Source organism: Microcebus murinus, chromosome 22, assembly GCF_040939455.1.
Source record: "Microcebus murinus isolate Inina chromosome 22, M.murinus_Inina_mat1.0, whole genome shotgun sequence".
Lineage (NCBI taxonomy): Eukaryota > Metazoa > Chordata > Mammalia > Primates > Cheirogaleidae > Microcebus > Microcebus murinus.
The window spans coordinates 26,544,717-26,565,926 of NC_134125.1; the positions used below are offsets into that span (position 1 = coordinate 26,544,717).

At 48.9% G+C, this 21,210-nt stretch overlaps 2 protein-coding genes across 6 annotated transcripts in view; both read right to left on the minus strand.

Annotated features, from left to right (window-relative positions):
• The window catches only part of C22H22orf39 (chromosome 22 C22orf39 homolog), a 123,856-nt gene that overhangs the window by 7,979 nt on the left and 94,667 nt on the right, over positions 1-21,210 (minus strand). For both annotated transcript variants that reach the window (XM_075996790.1, XM_075996789.1), the window contains exons 2-3: positions 697-754; positions 388-555 (exon numbers count right to left, since the gene is read on the minus strand). In XM_075996790.1, coding sequence (XP_075852905.1) covers positions 388-555; positions 697-723 — 195 coding nt within the window. In that variant the 5' untranslated portion in view covers positions 724-754. The remainder of the gene's footprint in view (positions 1-387; positions 556-696; positions 755-21,210) is intronic.
• Positions 3,120-20,943, minus strand: UFD1 (ubiquitin recognition factor in ER associated degradation 1). 4 transcript variants are annotated; one of them, XM_012776601.3, is made up of 12 exons: positions 20,811-20,942; positions 17,445-17,577; positions 17,056-17,088; positions 13,805-13,926; positions 12,129-12,259; positions 9,539-9,611; positions 7,072-7,140; positions 6,203-6,268; positions 5,895-5,942; positions 5,011-5,099; positions 4,140-4,221; positions 3,120-3,238 (listed from the first exon to the last, which is right to left on the minus strand). In XM_012776601.3, exons 1-12 carry the CDS (start codon positions 20,811-20,813, stop codon positions 3,164-3,166), a joined length of 924 nt encoding a protein of 307 aa, XP_012632055.1. In that variant the 5' UTR covers positions 20,814-20,942; the 3' UTR covers positions 3,120-3,163. The 4 variants fall into 4 exon arrangements, with proteins under 4 accessions (XP_012632055.1, XP_075852901.1, XP_075852900.1 ...); XM_075996786.1 differs by lacking the exon at positions 7,072-7,140 and having other exon boundaries at positions 20,811-20,943; XM_075996785.1 differs by lacking the exon at positions 6,203-6,268 and having other exon boundaries at positions 20,811-20,943.

Here is a 21,210-nt window from a genome sequence, read left to right on the forward strand (position 1 = left end):
CCCTCTACAGCCCAGTTTCCCTCGGCTCCAGGCACCTGGGCATTTTCTTTTCTTCAGTCGTGTCCCCTGGGGCTGAGTGAAGGAAGGCTGCGAAGGCTGGGTCCTGGGCATTTAGGACTCAGCAACAGCACGTCCTCCACAGGCTAGCTGACGACCCCAACGCTGGAAGGTCAGTCCTCCTCCCTCTCTAAACCACCCTACACCCGTTTCTTCGCCTGTCGCCTTCGTTGTCCTTAACATCGTCTGAAAAAACTGTATATGTACTAATTTGTGCTAATCCTCAAAAGAAGGAAGCGCAAGGCGGGGAAGGACCCCGGCCGGGCGCAGACCGCGCACGCGGCGCACCCACGCCGCCCTGCCCCGCCACCCGCCACCCGCCCGGCGCACCTGGGCCTCGTTGCTCCGGCGCTGCTCCCAGGCGCGGCAGCTGGCCAGGTCGCGCCGCCACTGCTCGCAGGCCGGCCGCTCGCCGTGGACGTAGTAGTGGTGCAGCAGGTGCCGGGCGCTGCGGCACAGCTCCCACTCGGCTCGGTAGGCCTCGCAGGGGCGCGGCGGCTGCGACGACAGGTGGCGCCTGAGCGGGCCCGGCGGCCGCACCCCCCCGCCCCGCCCCTCCCCCGGGAGGGCCCGACTAATGCGGCCGCCTGGCCCGACGAGACTCCCGGGTCTCCAGGTCCCGGCGCCAGTCGTACTTACCCGCCAGCCGCCCCCGCCGTCCGCCATGTCCGGGCCACTCGGCGCCCAAACCGCCTCCTCGGTCCTCCAGCCAATGAGGGCTGAAGACGGCGGCGTGGCGTGACTGACGAGTAGGAGAACCAATTAACTCACTTACGTTAATTAACGCACTTGACCCTCGCCGGCCCTTCGAGAAGCGCCAATGAGGGCGCGGCGGGGCGGGGCCAGCCGAGGACATGCCGGCTGCCCGGCAGGGGCCACGTGAGCGAGATGCGCCTGAACCGCCCGGCTCGGGCCAGTTCTCTTCAGCAGCTGTTATTTTCTCAAATCGCAACGGTATGGTTCACTTTCAGAACCTGCCAGGCCTCGCCCGAGTGTCCGCTCAGTGCGGAGGCGAACTCAGAGGAACCGGGGCTGGTGTGGTGTGTGTGGGGGCGGCCCCGGGCGCGGGATGACCCCCGGGAGCCCCGGCTTGCATGGAGCTGAGAGGGCCGTCCCAGCACAGCCACAGAGGCCATGTCACACAGTGTGAGAGTGTCTGATTAGGGGAGCGCAGGCTCTATCCGGAGAGCATGGGACACAAACAACACTTATGAACAGGAGAGATGCACCAGACAATGAAGGTGGCGCAGAGGAGGCTGCTGGGCCTGCGGAAATGCCCAGCAGTATCCATGTGGTGGATTGCCAACTTCTCTGAATCCCACCATTGCTGGGGAGCCTCTAACAAGGCAGCTGCTGCCAGGAATGACACTGGGTCAGAAAGCTGCAGTTGTACAAGGGGTCCTGCTGTTGTGGCGGGCTCAAAGACCAAGCTAGGAAAAGACACTGAGGAAGGCTGCAGGGCTGGGTGCAACAGGAATGACCAGGATCATCGCTCCAGCGGACTCCACTGTGTCATCAGAAGGCTGAACAGTGGACTCAATCCTGGCCCAAGCAGAGGAGTGTGCCTCCAGCAAAGGACCACGAGGAGTATCACTGCACACATAGCAGGTACTCCTTAGGGAAGACAAAACCCCAGGGCCAACACCAACTGTAACACCTACTTCATTATGCCTTCAATGGCAGCGTGTTCGCCAACGTGATCCTGCAGATGGAGGCTGCCTACGCAAGGAGGCTTGTACCTTTGCTGGTGAGACTGAGGCCTCTCACGTGCAGGGTCAGGTAGGTCACCACAGTGCTCACACCTTCCAAAACCACGTCCATTGCCAGCAATGATGGTTTGTGCCACAGGCCCAGCCCTGAACATCATGACGCTCGTCAGTGCTCCTCACTGAGGACACGTGGGCATACCCTGAGGCCACCAACCTGCAGAAGGCATCCTCTCCTCTCCTGACTGTTGGGAGGAGCCCTGCCCAGAGCAGGACCCCTCTGCCTACAAGCTGGGTGTGCTCGGTACACAGGGGGACCCTGCTGGGCCTTGTTTCTCCCTACATTCTCTAGGAGATGCCAGAGAGGAGCACTTTTCTAACGGCAAGATGGAATGTGGGACACCTGCATGCAGGTCTTCCAATTCCTGGTCAGTGGTCCAACCACCAGTCCATGTTAGCACCTAATCAGACATTTAGAGGCAATCCAGGTTTTAGTCATTGCCTGTTTTTATTTGAAATTCTTGACTTAGAATTATTCTCAATGAACAAATTTAAAATAATTTGGGATAGCATGTCAAAAGATCTCACATTATAGAAAGTGAAGATCTGAGACCAAATTAATATTACTCAAAAACAAAGACAGGCCACCAGAACCTTGGATGATTCAGTAAATTAAAATCGAGGGGGGGGTATGAAAGAAGTTGAAAAGGAATGTATCTTTAGTACTTACTCATTCTAGCTTTCACGTTTGTGTTTCTCCATGGAGTTGTTTTACTATAGAACAAGTTCACTAAGGAGTCAGTTATTTCCATATGAAATAAAAATAAAAGTGCAAACCTATTCGGATTAGATTCTTCTGAGGAGCGGTGCTGTTGAAAAAAATACGTAAAATAAAAATGGAAACGCCCTCAAATACTTAAATTGCAGCCAGAGTAGTGGGACAGCTACTATTTATAGAGCACATATCTATTTAAACCACTTTTTTCTAGGCAAAAGACAATGCCTACACAATTGACCTGAGAAAAGAAAGCATGAATGAAGAAAGAGAAAGAATGGCTCAAGTTAAACAACTCAATGCCCTCCACTGGTTTTGTTAGGAGTTAGGGGACTCTGCTCCCTCTGAGGCTGTGGGAGCCCCCATCGAGCTGAAAGCATGAGTGGCAAGGAGGTGGCCACCCACAGGCCCTTAAAGGCAGCTCTTTCTCTTTCCTAAAACCAAGCACATAACTACAAAGTCCTGCTGCTCCACTTCCAAGTCAAACTTGGTAATTCTTAGGTAATCTAAATCAACCTGAAGTAACAGGCATTCTCTGACAGGAGCCTCAACCTTTCAGAGCCAGTAACTAGAAGTCAGTGTGCTGCAATGGATCTTTTATTTGCGATCAGCCAACTGTCCCGACTTAGGGTTTTCTTCCCTTTTTACGCAACGACTGTCCTTCTCCAGAGAAAGCCACGAATCTGCCTCCAGCTTCATCCTAGGTATGAGGAGAAAATACTATTTTCAGAAACTCCCTAGAGGTTAAAATGAATGCCTTATTCTGTGGATTCATGTCAAGAACTGGCTTTTAGAGAGAAAGCCTGCCTGTGGCTGGTGCAGCCTGGATGGGGCTAAAGGAGCTGGAGAGGGATGTCTGACTGGGGACCACATTTGCTCTTGAGCCAGGAAGGTCCCCAACGCCATGGCAACTTGAGGGACACTGAGGCCAGAAGTGGCTGTGCGTTGGACTCGAGTGTATAGAAAGCACAGTGGTCTCTGTTCCCAACCACCCCAAGGGCTAGAGGGGAAGAGTTCAGTAGTCAGTAGGGGCTGGTGGCAGGTCCTGCAGCCCATCTTGAAAAGGCTCATGGCACATTTGCCCTCTACCCTACTTCTGAATCCCCAAGGGTCCAGTCCCTTGAGAAAAGGAACCAGGAAAAGCAATGGATATGAAGTGCTGGTGTTCAAGAAATCCACATCACACACAAGTGACTGTGTTCCAGTCACTGCTGGGCCTGGCCACATGGCCATGGTCCCCATGTCTGCAGGATATTCAGTTCCTGCCCTCCCCTATCCTATAACCATCTGGCTCAGCATCCAGAGACTGGAAGCTCGAGGTCTCTTTAAAAGATGAGGCCCACCCAGGACATATCATTCTCTGATGTCAGAGCCTGGAGTTGGCTTCCAAGCAGGACAAGGCTCCTGCCCCCAACGCTAGAAGATCTCAGCCTACACACACCCACACCAGCTCTGCAGAAGAAACAGGTGAGCAGACAGCAGAGGCACCCCACCCCAGGAAAGGGGAAAACATGACAGGAATACCCCTACTACTCAGAATGGTAAGACCCCCAGCCATCACCAGCAAATAAAACTTCTCATTACTAATGAAACACACTCACCTCTTCAACCTTTTTGACCAGTGGGCGTGAATTTCTGATGAAAGTGATCTTACCAAGTTTAAATTCATAATTGGGGATTCCTCTGTAAAGAAGACAAGAAGTGTTGGTTTCAGGAAATAAAAAATGACTAAAATTCAATTTGACAATCAAGAAGAAGGTAAGCAGAAAAGATGTTGCTGCACCCATGGCCCCTGGTGCTCCCAGCACCCTCCCAGGGGGGAGGCAGAGGCAGCTGGTTCCTGGTTCGGCATAAACCTGGCGTGGGGCAGGGTGCTGCAGATTCTGGACCTGCCTGTGGCGAGGGGACATCTGAAGGCTTGGGAGGCCCTCACTGTCTCTGTCCTGAACCCCACAGACTCTCCTGAAAAGGCTATACTCTCACTTTGCTCTGAAAGACACTGGGTAAAACCCAATCTCCAGTGTCCCCTCCCGCCCTCATACCCGGTCCCTGCCCCCGCTGTGATGCCACCAGAGGGATCTGCTGTGAGTCCCCAGACTCAGGGACAGAAGCACATCTAAGGCAGCTCCTGCCTCCTTGTTTTAGGAAAGTTGAGATAATGTGACCTGATTAATCATGCAAAGTCACAAAACAGGATGTAGGCAGATTACCAAATAGGAACTAGAGAGATTTTGAGTAGAAGAGAGAGAGAATTGGGTGCACATTTTAGGAAAGCCACTTGGGGCAGGAGGCTGGGCCTCGCTGGCCCTGGGCAGGGATGGTGAAGGTGGGGGTTTTCATCCCCTCATAACCAACAGAGCCAAGCTTTATCCACAGAGTTGGAGTGAGGCTGCCCTGCTCTAGGGGGCTGGTACAGACACTCCCCAGATGATGACAACATATCCAGCAGGAGCAGGGCCAGGACAGACCCACCTTTTAATGTCTCCAGGCTTGATTGGGGAGGGGCTGGGCTCGACCCCTTTCTTCTTTCCATCCAGTCTATTTCCGGAGCCTGAAAAGGCCTAGACAGGCAAACAGGAGAATAGCATATGAGCCCCAAGAGCAAGCACCTCAGCCCTTTGCTCAGCAATCACGGGGTGCTGCCCATACCCCTCAGGACTGAAGCCTTCCCTCCCCTGATGCTGGAGTGCGCTGAGCTCCCCTCCCAGCCCCTCAGGGGACTACCATGAGCTGAAGAGAGCCACCTGACCCAAAGGCTGCCCAGCTTGAGCCCCTGTAGGTAGGGGGCTATGGCCCCTGGTGACAGCGCAGATTCCCGTATGCTCTGTCCCACTCTCTCTGCTGCCTCCTGGCACCCCAGTGCCCACATATGAGCCACTTCCACCAGTTGCCCAGGGACCCTGACCAGCAGCTGTGCTAAGGGTCATGTTCACAACTTACAAACGGTACAGGCATATAAAAAAGGGAACATATTTTAAGAAAGACAGAGCATACTACATACTCAAATTTTCAATCTTTCAAAAACAATTTTAAAAAAGTAAAATAAAAATTATTAAAAAAAAAAAAAAGAACAAATGTAGTAACATTTGGTGAACCCAAAAGAAAGGTATATGTATGTTTGTTGTACTATTTAAACTCCTTGGTAGGTTAGAAATTAAAAAAAAAAAAAGTTGGGGAAAGTGGATGCCAGAATTTGGGAACTGAGTAAGTGCCAGATTTGCCTGTACACAGGTGCCCAGAAGCTCTCTGCTGCCCATAGAATGTCACCGAGAACATCTTGAAGTGAATACCCTGGTTCCAAGGAGCAGAGAGTGCGGCCAGAGCACAGAAAGTTAGCTGAGTGGCCTAGTACTCACGCGGAAGCCCAGCTCTCCAGCGTAGCTGCTGTGGTCAGCTTCACCTTCCTGACAGAGACAGAAAGGCAAGAGGTGAGCTTTTCAGTGGGGTACCCAGCCTCCCCCTCGAGCCTCTTATTTCCTTTATTCCATTGCTGCCCCCACTCCCTACAGCTGGGATATTCCCTGGAGCGGGGCTAGAAGGGAAGCAGAAGACGTGATCATGTTGGCACCAGCAAAAGCCACACATAAGCTGCTGCTAGGAATTCACGAGGCAGCAGTTACAAAAATGGGCAAATGTGGCCAAGGATGCTGGAGGCACCACTTACTGTCGACTCCTCATGCTGGACTTGTCTTTCGGGTTCTTTGTAGCCCAGGGGAGCGTCAAAGTCCACCTGTGTTTCCAAGAGGAAACGTACACTTTTCAGACATGGCCACACTTGGCTTTCTATGTTTTTAAGTGAGACAACTGCAGATCCACATGTAGTAGTAAAAAACAAGCCCAGATGACGCCTTGTGTACCTTGCCCAGTGTTACGCAATGGTCACATCTTACAAAGCTGCAGTAGAGCATCACTGCCAGGATTGTCAACATTGGCACAGCCCACTGCTCTTACTCAGAGATCCCTGGTTTTACACATACTTGTTTGTTTAGTTCTACACAACTTTATCACCATATAGGACTGCATACCCACCACAGCTGAGATGCTGAGCAGTTCCAACACCACAGGGGTCCCATGTTGCCCTTTCATAATCACACCTGTTAACCAGCCGTAAGCCCTAGCAACCATTAATCTGTTTCTCATCTCTAAAGTTTTATCACTTTAGAGATGTTATTAATATATAACGATGTAACTTTTTGGGACTAGTCCTTTTTGCTCAGCACCATTCTTTTGTGATCCAACCAGGATCATCGTGTATCAATAGTTCCTTCCTATTCAGGAGGCCGAGTAGGCTTCCTCAGCTCATGACACTGTTCACTCCTTGGCAGGTCAGAGGTGACTGTGTATTTAGCCCCCTCAGTACTGGCAGCAAACTGCCCTGAGATAGATCACCAGGTCCAGGACCTCTTTGTGACATTCTGACTGCATCCCCTTCCTCGTCACCCAAACAGTCTCCTGAGGCCCTGGCCTGCAGCAGCCACCAACTGCCCATCCTCCCGGAGCCAGAGCTCACTGTGACAGGACACTGCCACTCACGTTCATGTCACACTCAATGATGGACACAGCCTTGTCGGGTTTGGTTTCCATCACCCGCAGTTCATAGATCTGTGGGAAGACGCAGACATCAGTTGGCAGTTCTTGGCAGCACCAGGGGCAGTTGCCCTCAGGATACTGTAGTATCAGCTCCTGTGGACACATCGCTCATGCTCCTGACACACCCTGAGCTGCTCCTCGTGCTGCGAGAATGGGGCTGTGGGGGACGGGCTGCCTTTGTGCCACTGCGTGACACATGCTATTCCCCATGTGGTTAGATTAGGTGGTTATACATCAAATTGCAAAAGACACTAGGACCTTTAAGCCAGAAAGGTCACTTCTGGGAATTTATTCTAAGTAAATAATTAGCTACACACCCAAGGAGAAAATTCTAGGAACACTCATTCCAATATTGCTAATAACAGTGTACAGATGCTCCGAGACTTATTATGGGGCTACGTCCCAACAAACGCATCGTTAAGTTGAAAATATTTTAAGGTGAAAATGCATTTATTATACCTAAAACATCATAGCTTAGCCCACCCTACCTTAAATGTGCTCAGGACACTTACATCAGCCTACAGTTGGACAAAAATCATCCAACCCAAAGCAGAACCATGGTAAGTTGGGGATCATCTGTACACCCAAAATGCCTATCAACAGATTGGTCAAACAAAATACTACGCAGCCAACAGGAAAATAATTTAAAAACCAGTTTCACTGATGTGTGTCTAAGATGACCTTGTGTATGTAAAAAAGTACATTAAAAAGTCCAAAAACAGAAATTAAAAGTGGCTGTATATACCCTTTCCTGCACCATTTCAGGTTCTTTCTTTTTACCTAGAATATGTCTTGCTTCTATAATTATATTAAACATTCTGGATAGTCCCACTAATTATCAAAAACCTAAACAGGACTCAGTCTATTTTAAAAAGCATCTTAGTTATTAATATTTGACAAGGAATAGAAAGGAACATACACGTCCTTGTGTGGATGTACCACGCTTTATCTATTCAGTGTCTGGGCTGTTTCCAGTCATTTTGCTATTGCCAACAACACTGCCATGGGCATCCGTCTATGTCTCCTGGGGCACATGACGTCTCTACAGTCATGTCTTCAGATGGCACGCCACAACCAACAGGGTTGGGAGCAGAACGGGAAAACAGTACACTCGAAATGCCAGAACACACTGCATGTAATAAGGTAAGCATTCTTGTGACACCTTCCTTTAGTTTTATGTATTAGCATGATATTGAACACATTTCTTCCTGTGGAGCCACTTTCCAAAGGTGGTACCCCTCAAACTACCTATAAAGGACCATTTTTATAAAATGCCCAGTCTCCTGGACTGGTGCTTGGTCCTCCTACACACATTGGAATACACAGCACACACCGAACCCCCCGAGTTCCCCAGAAGCTGGGTCTGTGGCCATGTGCCCAGGGCTTATGGCAATGCTAAATTATGGTAAAAGCTTCTAAATGTTCATTCTCAGTTCCCTCCTGCCCCTAACCTCTGGCAACCACCATTCTACTTTCTGTTTCCAGGAATCTGACCAATCTTCGAACCTTATATAAGTGGAATCATATAGTATAATACGTGTCTTTTTGTGTCTGGCTTGTTTCAGAGAATAAGGCCCTCTAGGTTTATCCATGTGGTAGCATGTGACAGAATTTCCTTCCTTTTTAAGGCTGAATTAATATTCCATTGTATGTGTGTATCACAGCTTGTCTATCCATTTATCCGTAATTTATTTTGAGCTCTGGTATGGGTTAGGAACCTCGTTTCATTTTTCTTCATATGAATAATCAAGTGCCCCCTCCCCCAGTACCTCATTTGCTTGGTGACATCAATGCCACTTCATGGTGGGACAAGATTTTTGCTCCACTGGCCCATGGCTTACTTGTCTATCTGATACCATACTGCATCTTAATTATTGAGATTTATAACACTCTGCTACTATAAATTATCTTTCCTATAGATAACTAGATCATGTTTGTCAATATTTTGTCTACAATCTTTAAACCGGTGTCCATGAATGAGACTAACTTGTAATTTGCTTTCTCTTACCACCCTTGTCTAGTTCTGGTGGTCAAGATTATACTGTCCTCAAAGAATGAATTGGGAAATATTTTCTCTCTCTCTCCTCTTAGAATATTTAAGAACAATTTTATGTCTTGAATGTGAGGAAGAATTTGCATATATAACCATCTGGGCCTGGGTTTCCATGAATAAAACTTTTCCAGTTGAATTTCTTGACTGGTTAAAGGATTATTTAGGCTTGAGACAATTTTCAGTTATACTTTTTTATAGAAAGGAATTTATCAACTTTAAATAAGGTATATCTGGTGTTGATATACAATTTTTCATAGTCTTTTTATCTTTTAAAATTTCTGCCTTATCTAAAGTAGTCATTTTAGAAGGTGGGAGCTCTTGTCAGGTGCAACCACACTGAGCAGTAGCAGGGCTCACCTTCTCATTGTAGTTGATGGCAATCACATCCCCAGTAGTCAGACAAGCAAAGTTTCTCAGTGCGTTTTCTAATCTGCAGACACACACTGTCAAGGCAACATGGCAACATGGACACCTTAAATCCGACAAGTTTCCAAGAGGGGTTAGAGAATGACTAGTAGGTAGACAGGGTGTACCATGCTGGTACTAAAAACACACAGCTTTAAGACAATGAAGTATTACTTGGTAATAAGAAGGAACAAACTCCTGATGTGCAGTAACATGGATGAATCTTACAAAACACTCTGCTGAGGGAAAGAAAAGCAAAGAACCAGCCACAAAAAGGTAGCATAATCCCGTCCACACAACACCTTGAGAAACATCTATGAGAATGCAAGGCAGCTCAGAGGTTGTAGGGGCCCGGGGCTAGGTAGAGACTGGCAGGAAAAGGACCTTTTGGGAAGATGGAAATGTTCTGGTTACATGGGTATGCACATCTGACAAACTGGTCAAACTGTGTGCACTTATTGAGGTATACAAACTACATCTCAAGAAAGGTGATTAAAAAAATCCTATGGCAGCACCAAAGAAAGAAAGATTGAATGAATCATAGATATGGCCCCTCAAATGTTCAAAATCAAAGGTGGTTTCTGTCATTTACACTTCTGTTGTTTCTGTCTTTTAAACTGGTAACTTTAGGAGTATGCTCTAAAATAAAAATTAAAAAAGAAAAAGTTACCAGCAAGCCCTTTTTATAACAGTAAGTAATCATTTTTAAAAGCTGCACAACCCAAATGCCCCCACAAAGAAATGTCTGTTCGCATGGAATATTTTAACCCCATCATCCTCATCAATTTGTGGAATTAGTTTTACATAAAAAGGTCAAATATAAAGCATGGCTCTAGAACCTGCCACTGTGACATGGCATATCCTGGCCAGAACTCCCAGAGTCCCAGAGGGTGAAAGACAAGACTGTCTAGGTTCACTTCTCTTGGCCAAACAGCTTTCCAGAACAGCTTTTCCAGCTTTGTGAAAAGTGCTTTGTGCAGGAGGCTTTCTTTGCCCCCACACAGGAAATGGCATACTGCAGGGGTGCCCTTCCCTCAATCCTCCCAGTGACCCTACAGAGAGTGTTCCAATTCCTGCCCAGCAGCGGAGCCGTCAGACCCAGACTACTTGGCCACTGCAGGCAGAGCTGTCTCCCCACCTTCTCTGCTTTGCACTAGGAATGTTGACTAATAAGTCAACTATGCCTGTGGAAGCAGTCTGATAAGTTTGCGTGGAAACATGCATAAAAACCCATAGACGACCAGAGCGGCCACAGCCAGAGGCCAGCCCACTCCCAGCCATGGAGAGCCCAGAAGCACAGCACCTCCAGGTCAGAGCTCTGAGGGCAAGTTAACCAGTTTTTCCACAGATGTCTCCCTGCCTGTGGGACAGGAAACCCCCACACGGACTATGCTGTGAGCAGCATGCTCAGCATAGCCCCCTTGTCTAGGACCCAGCCAGCAGGGAGTTCAACACGCCAGCGTGTCCAGGACAGGGTCAGCAAGGGCTTAACATGGCTGCTCTGCACCACGACCGGCAGCAGCAGCTGGGATGGTGGACTAGGGGGAGGGAGGCAGCTTTTTCTTAACTTTCTATCTGTCTGTGTTGCTCAGCTGGGTTTTTTTCCCCAAGAATGCATTTTTAAAAATAGAACAGGCCGGGCGCAGTGGCTCACACCTGTAATCCTAGCACTCTGGGAGGCCGAGGCGGGTGGACTGCTCAAGGTCAGGAGTTCGAAATCAGCCTGAGCAAGAGTGAGACCCCGTCTCTACTATAAATAGAAAGAAATTAATTGGCCAACTAATATATGTAGAAAAAATTAGCCGGGCATGGTGGTGCATGCCTGTAGTCCCAGCTACTTGGGAGGCTGAGGCAGGAGGATTGCTTGAGCCCAGGAGTTTGAGGTTGCTGTGAGCAAGGCTGACTCACTCTAGCCTGGGCAACAAAGCGAGACTCTGTCTCAAAAACAAAACAAAAAACAAAACAAAACAAAAGAAAAAATAGAACGGCTCTTATCCCATGATCTCAACAAGGCCAGTTGGGGCCATAGAGCTAGAAATCATGGTTCACACAGCACACCCTCAACCCATGCCAGCCACTTCCCGACATTATCAACACAGGCACTCGGCCTAACTTCAGAGGCAAACATAAAAAATCGCCTAGAACCTAACACCTTTGCTTTCGCTTACTCGGAGACAGAAATGTACTCAGTCACTCCTACCTACCCATCAGCTGGGGGTGAAGGCAGATAAGCTGTCTTCCCCTCCTCCACTGGACATATTGTGCATCTCGGGCTTTGTGCCAGGTGACACGGTATACCTGAAAGAGGGGTTCTGCTTTGGCTTCCAGGAAGTATCTGGAAAATGACCAGAGGAGGCCCTGAGAGCATCCAGTGGGCTCAGCCAGAGCCAGGGAAATGTCCTCAAATCGCAACTGCAATTGAAAACAAACATGTGGACTCCAAAGTAGCTACAGGTTCAATGAAGCACTGGATGTCTAACGACTGCCAGCACATCTCCCCTCTGTCTAGAAGAATACTTCTTTCCTCATTTCAAAAGGATACACGGCTTTGGGGTTTGTAATGTCCAGGAAGTCAGGGCTCTGAGGCTGGAATTTGGAGTAGGTGGCCACTTGAAGGTTTACACTCTCCACTTGGACCAGGCCCCCTTCTTCCAAGAGCAAGTTCTGCATCATCTGAAAGGAAGAAGAGGCCACATGAGACTCCTAGAGATTAAGTGGCCTCCACAACTGTTGCCACCTGTACACCAGACAGGCCAATATTACCTGGGTGCCTGGACAAGGAGGAGCCTGAGATAAGACAGGTAATTTAACTGTGAGACAGTGTCAGGAAGGAGGAAAACAACAAGAGACATGGAAGGAAGAAGGCCAATAGGGGTGCTATTGAAGCTGCTGTAGCTGACAGTGTGAGTGTCCCTGCCAGGCCTCCCAGGGGCAGAGTGCTTCCCCAGGGTGCTCAACACCCCCCACCCGTGCTTCTGAGCAGCCTCACAGCAACCTACAAGGAAGGCCCCGGGTAAATAGGACCTCTCTGAGGGGGGCTGATGACAGCACAAGGTGAGATGACCTTGCATGGAACAGCCCACAACAGCGGAAGCCACAGGGTGGTGATAAGGCCCCAGAGATGTCTCCTATGGGGTGTGTAAAAAAACAACAAAGACACCCCCACAGGCCTCTACTAAACCACCCAGCAAGGTGGACGATGGTTGAGGACAGACCAGTGGGCACCTGGTGTGTGAGGAGCCAGGTGTCAGGTCACAGGCCAGGAATGAGAAACCCTGCATGTCCCAGAATGGAATTTTGCTTCTATTATTTGAAACCTTCTTAAAAAGAATGTCAAACATAAAATGAGTAGACTGACCACACAAGGGAGCCTCCATACACCCAGCCCTGACAGTTCAACAGTAATCAAGTCTCGCCCTGCTCCTTGGCCAGCCCCGCCCACACTGGACGTCCTGCACGAGCCTCATGGCCCTTTGAGAATGATTCACTAGGAGCAGCAGTTAAGATGTGACTCTAACACCCCAAGGAGGGGGGAGCTGAGGATTGTGGCACAGGTGAGAAGGAGGAAGCGTGCACAGAGGGAGGCGCGCTGAGAGGCCGAGGCAGGGAATCCACCCAGGCCAAAGGCTAGCGAAGCCCCCTGCAGAGGCCCTGACACGCACACTGCAAGGTGCTCACCAGGCGGGATGGTCAAGAACAGCAGGTGGCCACGCTAATCCTGCCAAATGTCACAGGCTGGCATGCAGGATAGAGAGGTAACTTGGGTCCTGGTACACTGGGGAGTGATGCTCTAACAAGGAGTGCTTTAAGGTTTAGAGTCAGCCTGCTGCAGGCAGACTTTTTTGGGAAGTTTGTCTGTGAGGGGAGGAGGATACTCACCAGCATGAGGCCACACAGCACATGTAGGGCAAGGCTGCGATCCCAGGCTTGAGGGAAGCCTGCCAGGGATGGGGCTGGGGGTGTACACCCTCAGAGGACTGGAGGCGGGAGAAAAGGACTACGGGCAGTGGCAGTGAGCAGGCAGGAGCTGGAACCTGCCTGCAGCCTGGCCGCCCCTGTGAAGTACCACAAAGCACACAGCACAGCAGGCACATACCTGGCCCAACCCGCACCCACGTGTTCACAAGCGTCCCCATGCAGGGGTCACCTGCCTATAAAGCCCCCACCCTGACAAGCCGAAGGACACAGACTCCCCAAAGACCTCATGGCCCCACTCACCCAGTGTGGGAGGTAGCAGATGCCCTCATCAGCCACAAACTCCAGCACACCGCAGTGCGTCATGCGGTCCGAATTCTTATTGGTCAGTTTGAACAGCATGGGATAGGTAATGTTAAGTCGGCCTAAAAGGAAGAAAGGGTATGAGGCAGCTCCTGTGACTCTGTCCTTCCCCTGGCGGGAGTCTTGCTCCAACCCCCAGCAGGAACGCAGACTCGAGGGTTTGTCTCCATCAGCCCCCACACTCCTCAGACTGGGATGCCCCACCCCCTGTGACAGCATGGTACGTGGCCCAGAGGAGCAGCCTGTGAGGTCTGACAACTCAGTAATGCAGCACTGGCATGGACCTGTAACCTTCCAAAATCACAATTTTAAAAAGCAAGGGGTTTGTTCACTTATTCATTAATAATCTAAGTGCCAACCACATACTGGACAAAATTCCTACCTTTAAAAGTTTCTAGTTAGAAAGGCAAGAAAGGAAACAAATAACCAGGCCAGGCACAGCAGCTCATGCCTGTAATCCCAGCACTTTGGGAGGCCAAGAGTTCAAGACCAGCCTGAGCAAGAATGAGACCCTGTCTCTACAAAAAATAAAAAAATTAGCAGGGTGTGGTGTTGTAGGCATAACATATGCCCAGCTACTCAGGAAGCTGAGGCAGAAGGATTCCTTAAGCCCAAAAGTTTGAGGCTGCACGGAGCTATGATGATGTCACTGCACTCTAGCCTGGGCAACAGAGGGAGACCCTGTCTCAGTAACACCCCCCCCAAAACAAACAAACAAACAAACAAACAAACAAACAAACAAACCAACCCCAAGTGTACCCAGGTGCTGTGGGCAGAGCAGGGCAGGGCCACAGGGATGTGCTCCTAGAGGCCACGTTCTCCAGGCTGGTCTCTGGAGGCAGGTCAGGGGGGCTAATTCCAGGCAGAGGGGCAGCCTGAGCACAGGCATGGAGGAAAGGAGGAGCCCAGGCAGTTCTGGAACCGTGGGCAACGAACCAAGATGGGGCTGGGACAGATGTGGGGGGGAGGTTGGGAAGGGGAGGGAGGCCAGGCTGGGCTACCACATGGGTGGAACCTAGTACCCAGGCAACGGGGCAGCATGGGCTCTCAGCAGGGCCACAACACTGTGCGTCCCCCAACTCCTTAAAGTCCTTGGGGTGAGGGCTGCAAGAAGCGCCGCAGGCAGGCAAACAGGCATGCTGACTTAGGAGGTGCAGGGGCACAGAAAGGAGGTGCAGGTGCCAGGAGACCCAGGGCCCTGGGGAGGGGTCTGAGGAGATACTGATGGTGGCGATGGTGTTTGCCACATGCAAGGTCCTTATTCAATCTTCCCAGAACAGTTAGGTACTACCATTAGAGTGGCAATGCCAGGCTTCAAGCCAGACTGCTGGCTGAAGTCTGCGGATTCAGCCATCTGGGCAGACTTCAGCTTGCCATTTTACCCACACAAATCAACAGAAGTCCCATGTGGCATTAGGAGGTAAAGCATACTGTATCTGGGATCTCCCTAAAAATTCCAATAAAACAGATGGAGTGAAGAGCTTGGTAGGAGGCTACAGAGAACCTCTGGAAGCAGCACCTCACCTTGGAGGTGCACTGGGGCAACTGCTCCCTCCTATGCCAAGGGCGACTCTGATAGTAGGAGCATGGGGGCCATAGGTCCCATCTCTGGGGCACCTCTCAGCAACAGAGTCGCAGAGCTGACCGCAGCCGGTCCAGGGCGAACTGGCTCAGGCTCCAGCCAAAGGTCCGAGATGGTTACAAGTGGAAGAGATGCCAGTGTCCGTTAGTCTATCAACTCTCAAACTGCATTCAGGGATTTAGAGAAGACCCTTGGGACTCCTGAGCCTTCTACACCCTCACCTCGAGCAATAACCCTGTATTTTATAAAATAGGACTCCCTGTGAGATTTTATTTGAACAAAAAGGGTTTGTCACTTAAAAGGTTTGAACACTGATCTGAAATACGCTCCACTGACCCATTCCCTGAGTCTCATCTGGACACTTGTGCCAAAGACACACCTGGTGCCACTCCTGGGGGAGTACCCCCGAAAGGAAGACCTCTCTGCCCATCCCTTTCTCTTTAACAATAGGGTCTTCGTGAGGGCCATGAACTCCCTGGCTCTACCCACTTACTGGTTAAGCTGAGGCCTCCACTGGGTATAGCCACAGCTAGAGCTGGCTCAGTGGTCACTTCCCCCCTTGTGGCTGGCACCAGATGGGCTTGGGTTGTTCACACACACTATGGTACCACTGATGCACAGGCACTGTGGATGTCCCCAGTTAAAGGAGAGGACACTGAGGTTCAGAGAGGCCAAATCACTATTCAAGAGTCAGACTGGGCAAAGAGCCAGAAGTGAGTGACATCAAAGCCAGTGCCTGTTCTCCACAAGCTGTCACCATGTGTCCCAACAACAAGTATGAACCCACCCCCCTGGCCAGCTCTCACTCTCCTGCCTTATACAGGAGGAATTCACACCAGAAACACCTCTAAGTCTCAAAAGACAATGACTGCCCAAGACTGGGGTCATCCATAATTAGGGTTTTCCGTGTCCAGGCAGTGTGGGGCTAGAGCATGGGGTCTCCAGGCTGCTCCTGTGGGATTAGAGGTTGGAGAAAAGAGAGGAAGACCAAGGCCACTGTCACAGACTGTGGGCCTTTTTCACTCCTGGTAAGAGGAAGGAAACTAGCAAGAGGAGTGGCTTCTGGGGCAGAAGACAGCAGCTCAGTTTGGCATGCTGAGGATGTGCCACTGTAGCGGGGTTGAGAAATACAGGTCTGGGGTTCAGGGAAGATGTCTGGAGAGGAGAAGAGAACTGCCTTGCAGCATCCTCTTGTGAACTGACCAATTCTTCCCTTAGGAGGAAACCTAGCGAGTCCATCCAGAGTGCATCTGCTGCCCTGGCACCGTGCAAACCACTTGCTACTCAGACCTTCATTCAATCCTAATGGGATCCTGAGACAAGCTGAAGGGGTGGCAGGGGTCAGGGAGAGGAGGGGAACCCCCCTCACAGAGGAGGGACCTGAAGCACCCGGGGCAGTGATGAAGCTGAGTGCTCACTGGCCCTGGCCTGGATAGCAGGCCACCACCAAGCACCACCTTGAACCTGGGTATGCATCTTCCAGGGATGATTTGCAAACAGATGTTGACAAAGGACACCTGTGTCCGGATGTACTGAGGAGCTTATGCTGATTCCTGGCATCCATATTTACATTATCCAAGTTCTCAAATCACTTAAAGGAAATACTTACTGAGTTGATCGAGGGCTGAGGGTGGCATAATTACTGTGGAAAGAACATTTAAGAATATTAAAAAAAATAAAAAGGACAGACTAAAGGCAAGATGCAGTTTCTATTATGTCAAAAAAATGTTTTAAACAGTATTTTTAGGGTAGCCAGAATTTCAAAGTGATCTTTCATAAAGAATCTTACTTGATGTAATTTATTTTTGGGAACTGAATGGCTACCAGCCAGAATGTAACCATTAATTAGCACCCCACTCCCACTTAGCAAGTCTGGACAAGCACCATTTTCACAGAAACACTCGCTTCTGGCTCCCACATGCAAAGGACTGTTGAAGGCTACAAGCATGGCAGACAGGGCAGTAAAGGTTACTATTCAAAATAAAAACAAGCACATACTCTTCCCTCCTTTCTCCACATCTGACCTGTCATTAGGCCCTGCTAGCATGGATACTGAGAAGCACCGGTACTGTGTGGAGAAGCGGTTTTGGAAGACCCGGGGAATCGGGTGGTCAAACATGTTAAAAGAGAACTAAAAGGAAGGAGAGAAGAAGGTGTTAGAACCAAACAAAGGTACATTTCTTCACATCAAAAGCCAAAACACCTCAAGGTAGTTTAATACTGGTAAACATTGTTGAAGAACACAACATCCTGAAATCTTGATTAACCAGGACATACTAATTTCCTGAGTAAGCTGCAAATCCTTTCTGCCCTGCCCAGTCTAATCCCCTCAGATTTAGTTTCCACCATTTTTGGGAAGTGCCATCTTATTAAAATATAATATTGGCCATGCCGAGCCTGTCCTGAGCCTTTTTCAAGGGCTGTTCCCCACCCCCTGTCCCCAGAATATGATAAAGTTTAATTTATAAATTAGGCACACTAAGAGATTAACAACTAATAATAAAACAAAACAGTTATAACAATATATTGTTAAAAAAAAAAGTTATGTGGATGTGGTCCCCCTCTCTCAAAATATTTTAATACTTTCAGACCATGGTTGACCTTGGGTAACTGAAACCACGGAAAGCAAAACCAAGGATATGGGGGGGTCTACTGTATTGCAATAATTATGACGTTTAAAAAGAATATAAAATCTCATGATAGAGTATTGTGATATTACTTTATATACATATTACCTACATATATATATAATAACAAAGTTACATATATAGTTTTTCCCCACTGAAAACTCCCATAGCTCTTTTTAGGGTCTTTTGTTATAATGTTGGGTGTGTTAAACCTCAGGAGCAGCCTCAGGAAACAGACTCTCTCTGACCTCCACCTGCCTTAAGGCAGGACTTTAATCTTCCCCCACCTTTATGATTGTGGGTCCTAAAACCCTTATTCTAGAGAGGGTCCACCCCACACCCTGAAGGCTAATCACATTTGGACACAGCTGTCCATAAAAACCCAAGACGACTGGGTTTGGAGAGCTTTTGGGTAGCCGAACACATGAAGGTTCCTGGAGGGTGGAACCTTCTCCTACTCCATACCTCACCCTATGCATCTCTTCATCTGTGTCCTTTGTAGTACCCTTTACAATAAACTGGTTAACAACATTAATTGCTTCCCTGAGCTCTGTGAGCTACTCTGGCAAATTAATTGAGCCCAAAGAGGGGTTTGGGGGAACCCCAACTTGAAGCTGGTTGGTCAAAAGTTCTGGAGGCCCGGCACTGTGACTGCTGTCTGAGGACTGAGCCCTCACCCTATGGAATTTGATACTTTCTCTAGGTAGATAGCATCCAATTTAAATTAGAGGACACCCAGCTGGTGTTCACTGCATGGTGTGTAAGGAAAAATTTCACATTTGGTCACAGAAGTCTTCTTTATTTTTTTCCCCACCCCCGTAGAAGTCTTCTTATGTGATGATTATTACAGTGCAAGAACACAGTTTGAGAGGTTCCCAAGCAGGTATATATCCAAAAGAATTGAAAACAGGATCTCAAAGAGGTATTTGCACACCCATATTTGCAGCACCATTGTTCTCAACAGCCAAAAGGTGGAAGAAATGCCAACAGATGAATAAACAAAATGTGGCCAGACAACAGAATATTATTCAGCCTTAAAAAGGAAATCCTGTGACATGCTATAACATGGATGAACCTTGAGGACATCATGCGAAATGAAATAAGCCAGTCACACTTAAATGATTCCACTTATATGAAGTCCCTAAAGTAATCAAATTCAGAGACAGAAAGTAGAATAAGGGTTTCCAGGGGCTATGGGGAGGGGAAAATGGAGAGTTATTGTTTAATGGGAAGAGTTTTACTTCTGCGAAATAAAAGGTTCTGATTTGGAGGTCCATTGCACAACCATGTGAAATATTAAACACTATTGAACTATACACTTAAAAATGGTTACGATGGTAAAATTTGTTATTTTTCTTACCACAACTTAAAGAATTTGTCATAGTAAGACAAATATTTCTTGACTTGGTTCAAATATACATTAAGTAGAAGGAAAGCCACCAATTAATAAAGTCCTTTACTAGCAATTTCAAAATTAGCAAGCTTAATCAGCTATCTTCCTAAAATGCAAATATAGCATGCTTCTGCCTAAAATCTTGGTTGGTTCACTCCCTGGAACTCAAGCACAGTAATTGTCAATCTTGGTCTCTCTTTCTTCTTTTAAGCAGAATTAGGTTCAACTAAATAAATATTGTCCAGAAGCATAACAAATGAAACAGCCTTTCTGGATGAACAAAGCCAGAGGGAGTAAAAGGCTTCCCCTGAGTGTCTCTCCTTAGGCCACCCCATCTAAACCATTTCTTCTCTTGGCAACATGAAAGGAAAATGCGCACAAAGTATCCAACACTCTTAACAATGTGCCTTCAATTCACCCGTGAACCTGACTTCTGCTCCTCCCTACCCCATGTCTTACTTTCCTTTATAATCCCAATATTTAGCACATTGCCTGGCACACAGATCAGGTATTCAGTGTCTGTTAAATGGACAAACTTGGGAACAGCAACATGATTTGACAGTGACAAACTTAGGATAAAATCTAATACTCATTGTTTTTACTGAAATAAACAGGTGACATAAAGGTAATGCTGTACAGTGGTAATGAAAGAGCTTTGCAGCCAGACAGACTTGGCTTCTGTGACCTCGAGTAAACTATCTCCGTAAACCTTAGTTTTCTCATAGTTAAAATGATAATAATAATCCTTGCCTCCAAGGATTATTGTTGTAGGTATTAAAGAGGAGAAGGTGTGATGAAGGACTGCAGGTATTAAAGAAAAACTAATAGGAAAAGCATCAGCAAACACTAGCTACTATCGCTATCATTACTGAACACAGCATCGCTGTATCCACCCGAAGACACGAGCCCGGAGTCACAAAGCTCGCAGAACTGGGGCAAGAACTGGGTGTCCTCGCCACGAGGATGTCCCCCACGGATTCTCCCTGGGGAGCACCTGGTTCTGTCCCCACCCCCACAGACTTCCCACTAACTTTGTGTTTACGGAACCTGTTGCGCGTCTGGCACTTTCGAGACCCACGGGTGGACACAAACGCAGATTCCTTTTTACCCTTCAGAAGAACAAGCCCCGCTGAGAGGGAATGCGAACCAAGCACCGGACACGCGGACGGGACCAGAGACAGTTCGAGGTCGAGGGTCCGGCTAGTGCCCGAAGCGCCCGGGAGGAGCAAGACAGGCCAGACTCAGGCCCGGGTGACTCGGCATCTCCGCCGCCGTCCGTCCCCCGCGCCTGGCTCCGGCCCTAGTCCCATCCCCCATGCTCCGACCCTGCCCGGCAGCGCTTACCATGATGAACGCCGTCTCGCAGGCACCGCTTCTCTCAGAGAACGTTACGAAGAGAGTCCGCAGACTGCTCTCGCCGCAGCCACCGCTGCCCGGAAGCCGGAACGCCCCGGGAGGCTCACCGGAAGTGCCGGGCCTGTGACCCGAGGGGAGGTCCCGAGGCCAAGCGTCGGCTCCAAACGGGAAAAAGAAACAGGCAAAGGCCCTAGCCTCTAAAATCTCCTTAGCATTTATATTACAATACTCTTTCATAACTTGTTTCCCTGTCTAGAGGTCATTTTGAAATTATCTTAAATGACGTTTTGATCGTACTCCCCTCCGGACGAATTTAGTAGGTCCCATTCTCCTGACGACTACACTACCCAGAATGCACGTAAACCTTTCGGCCATTGCTTCAGCCATC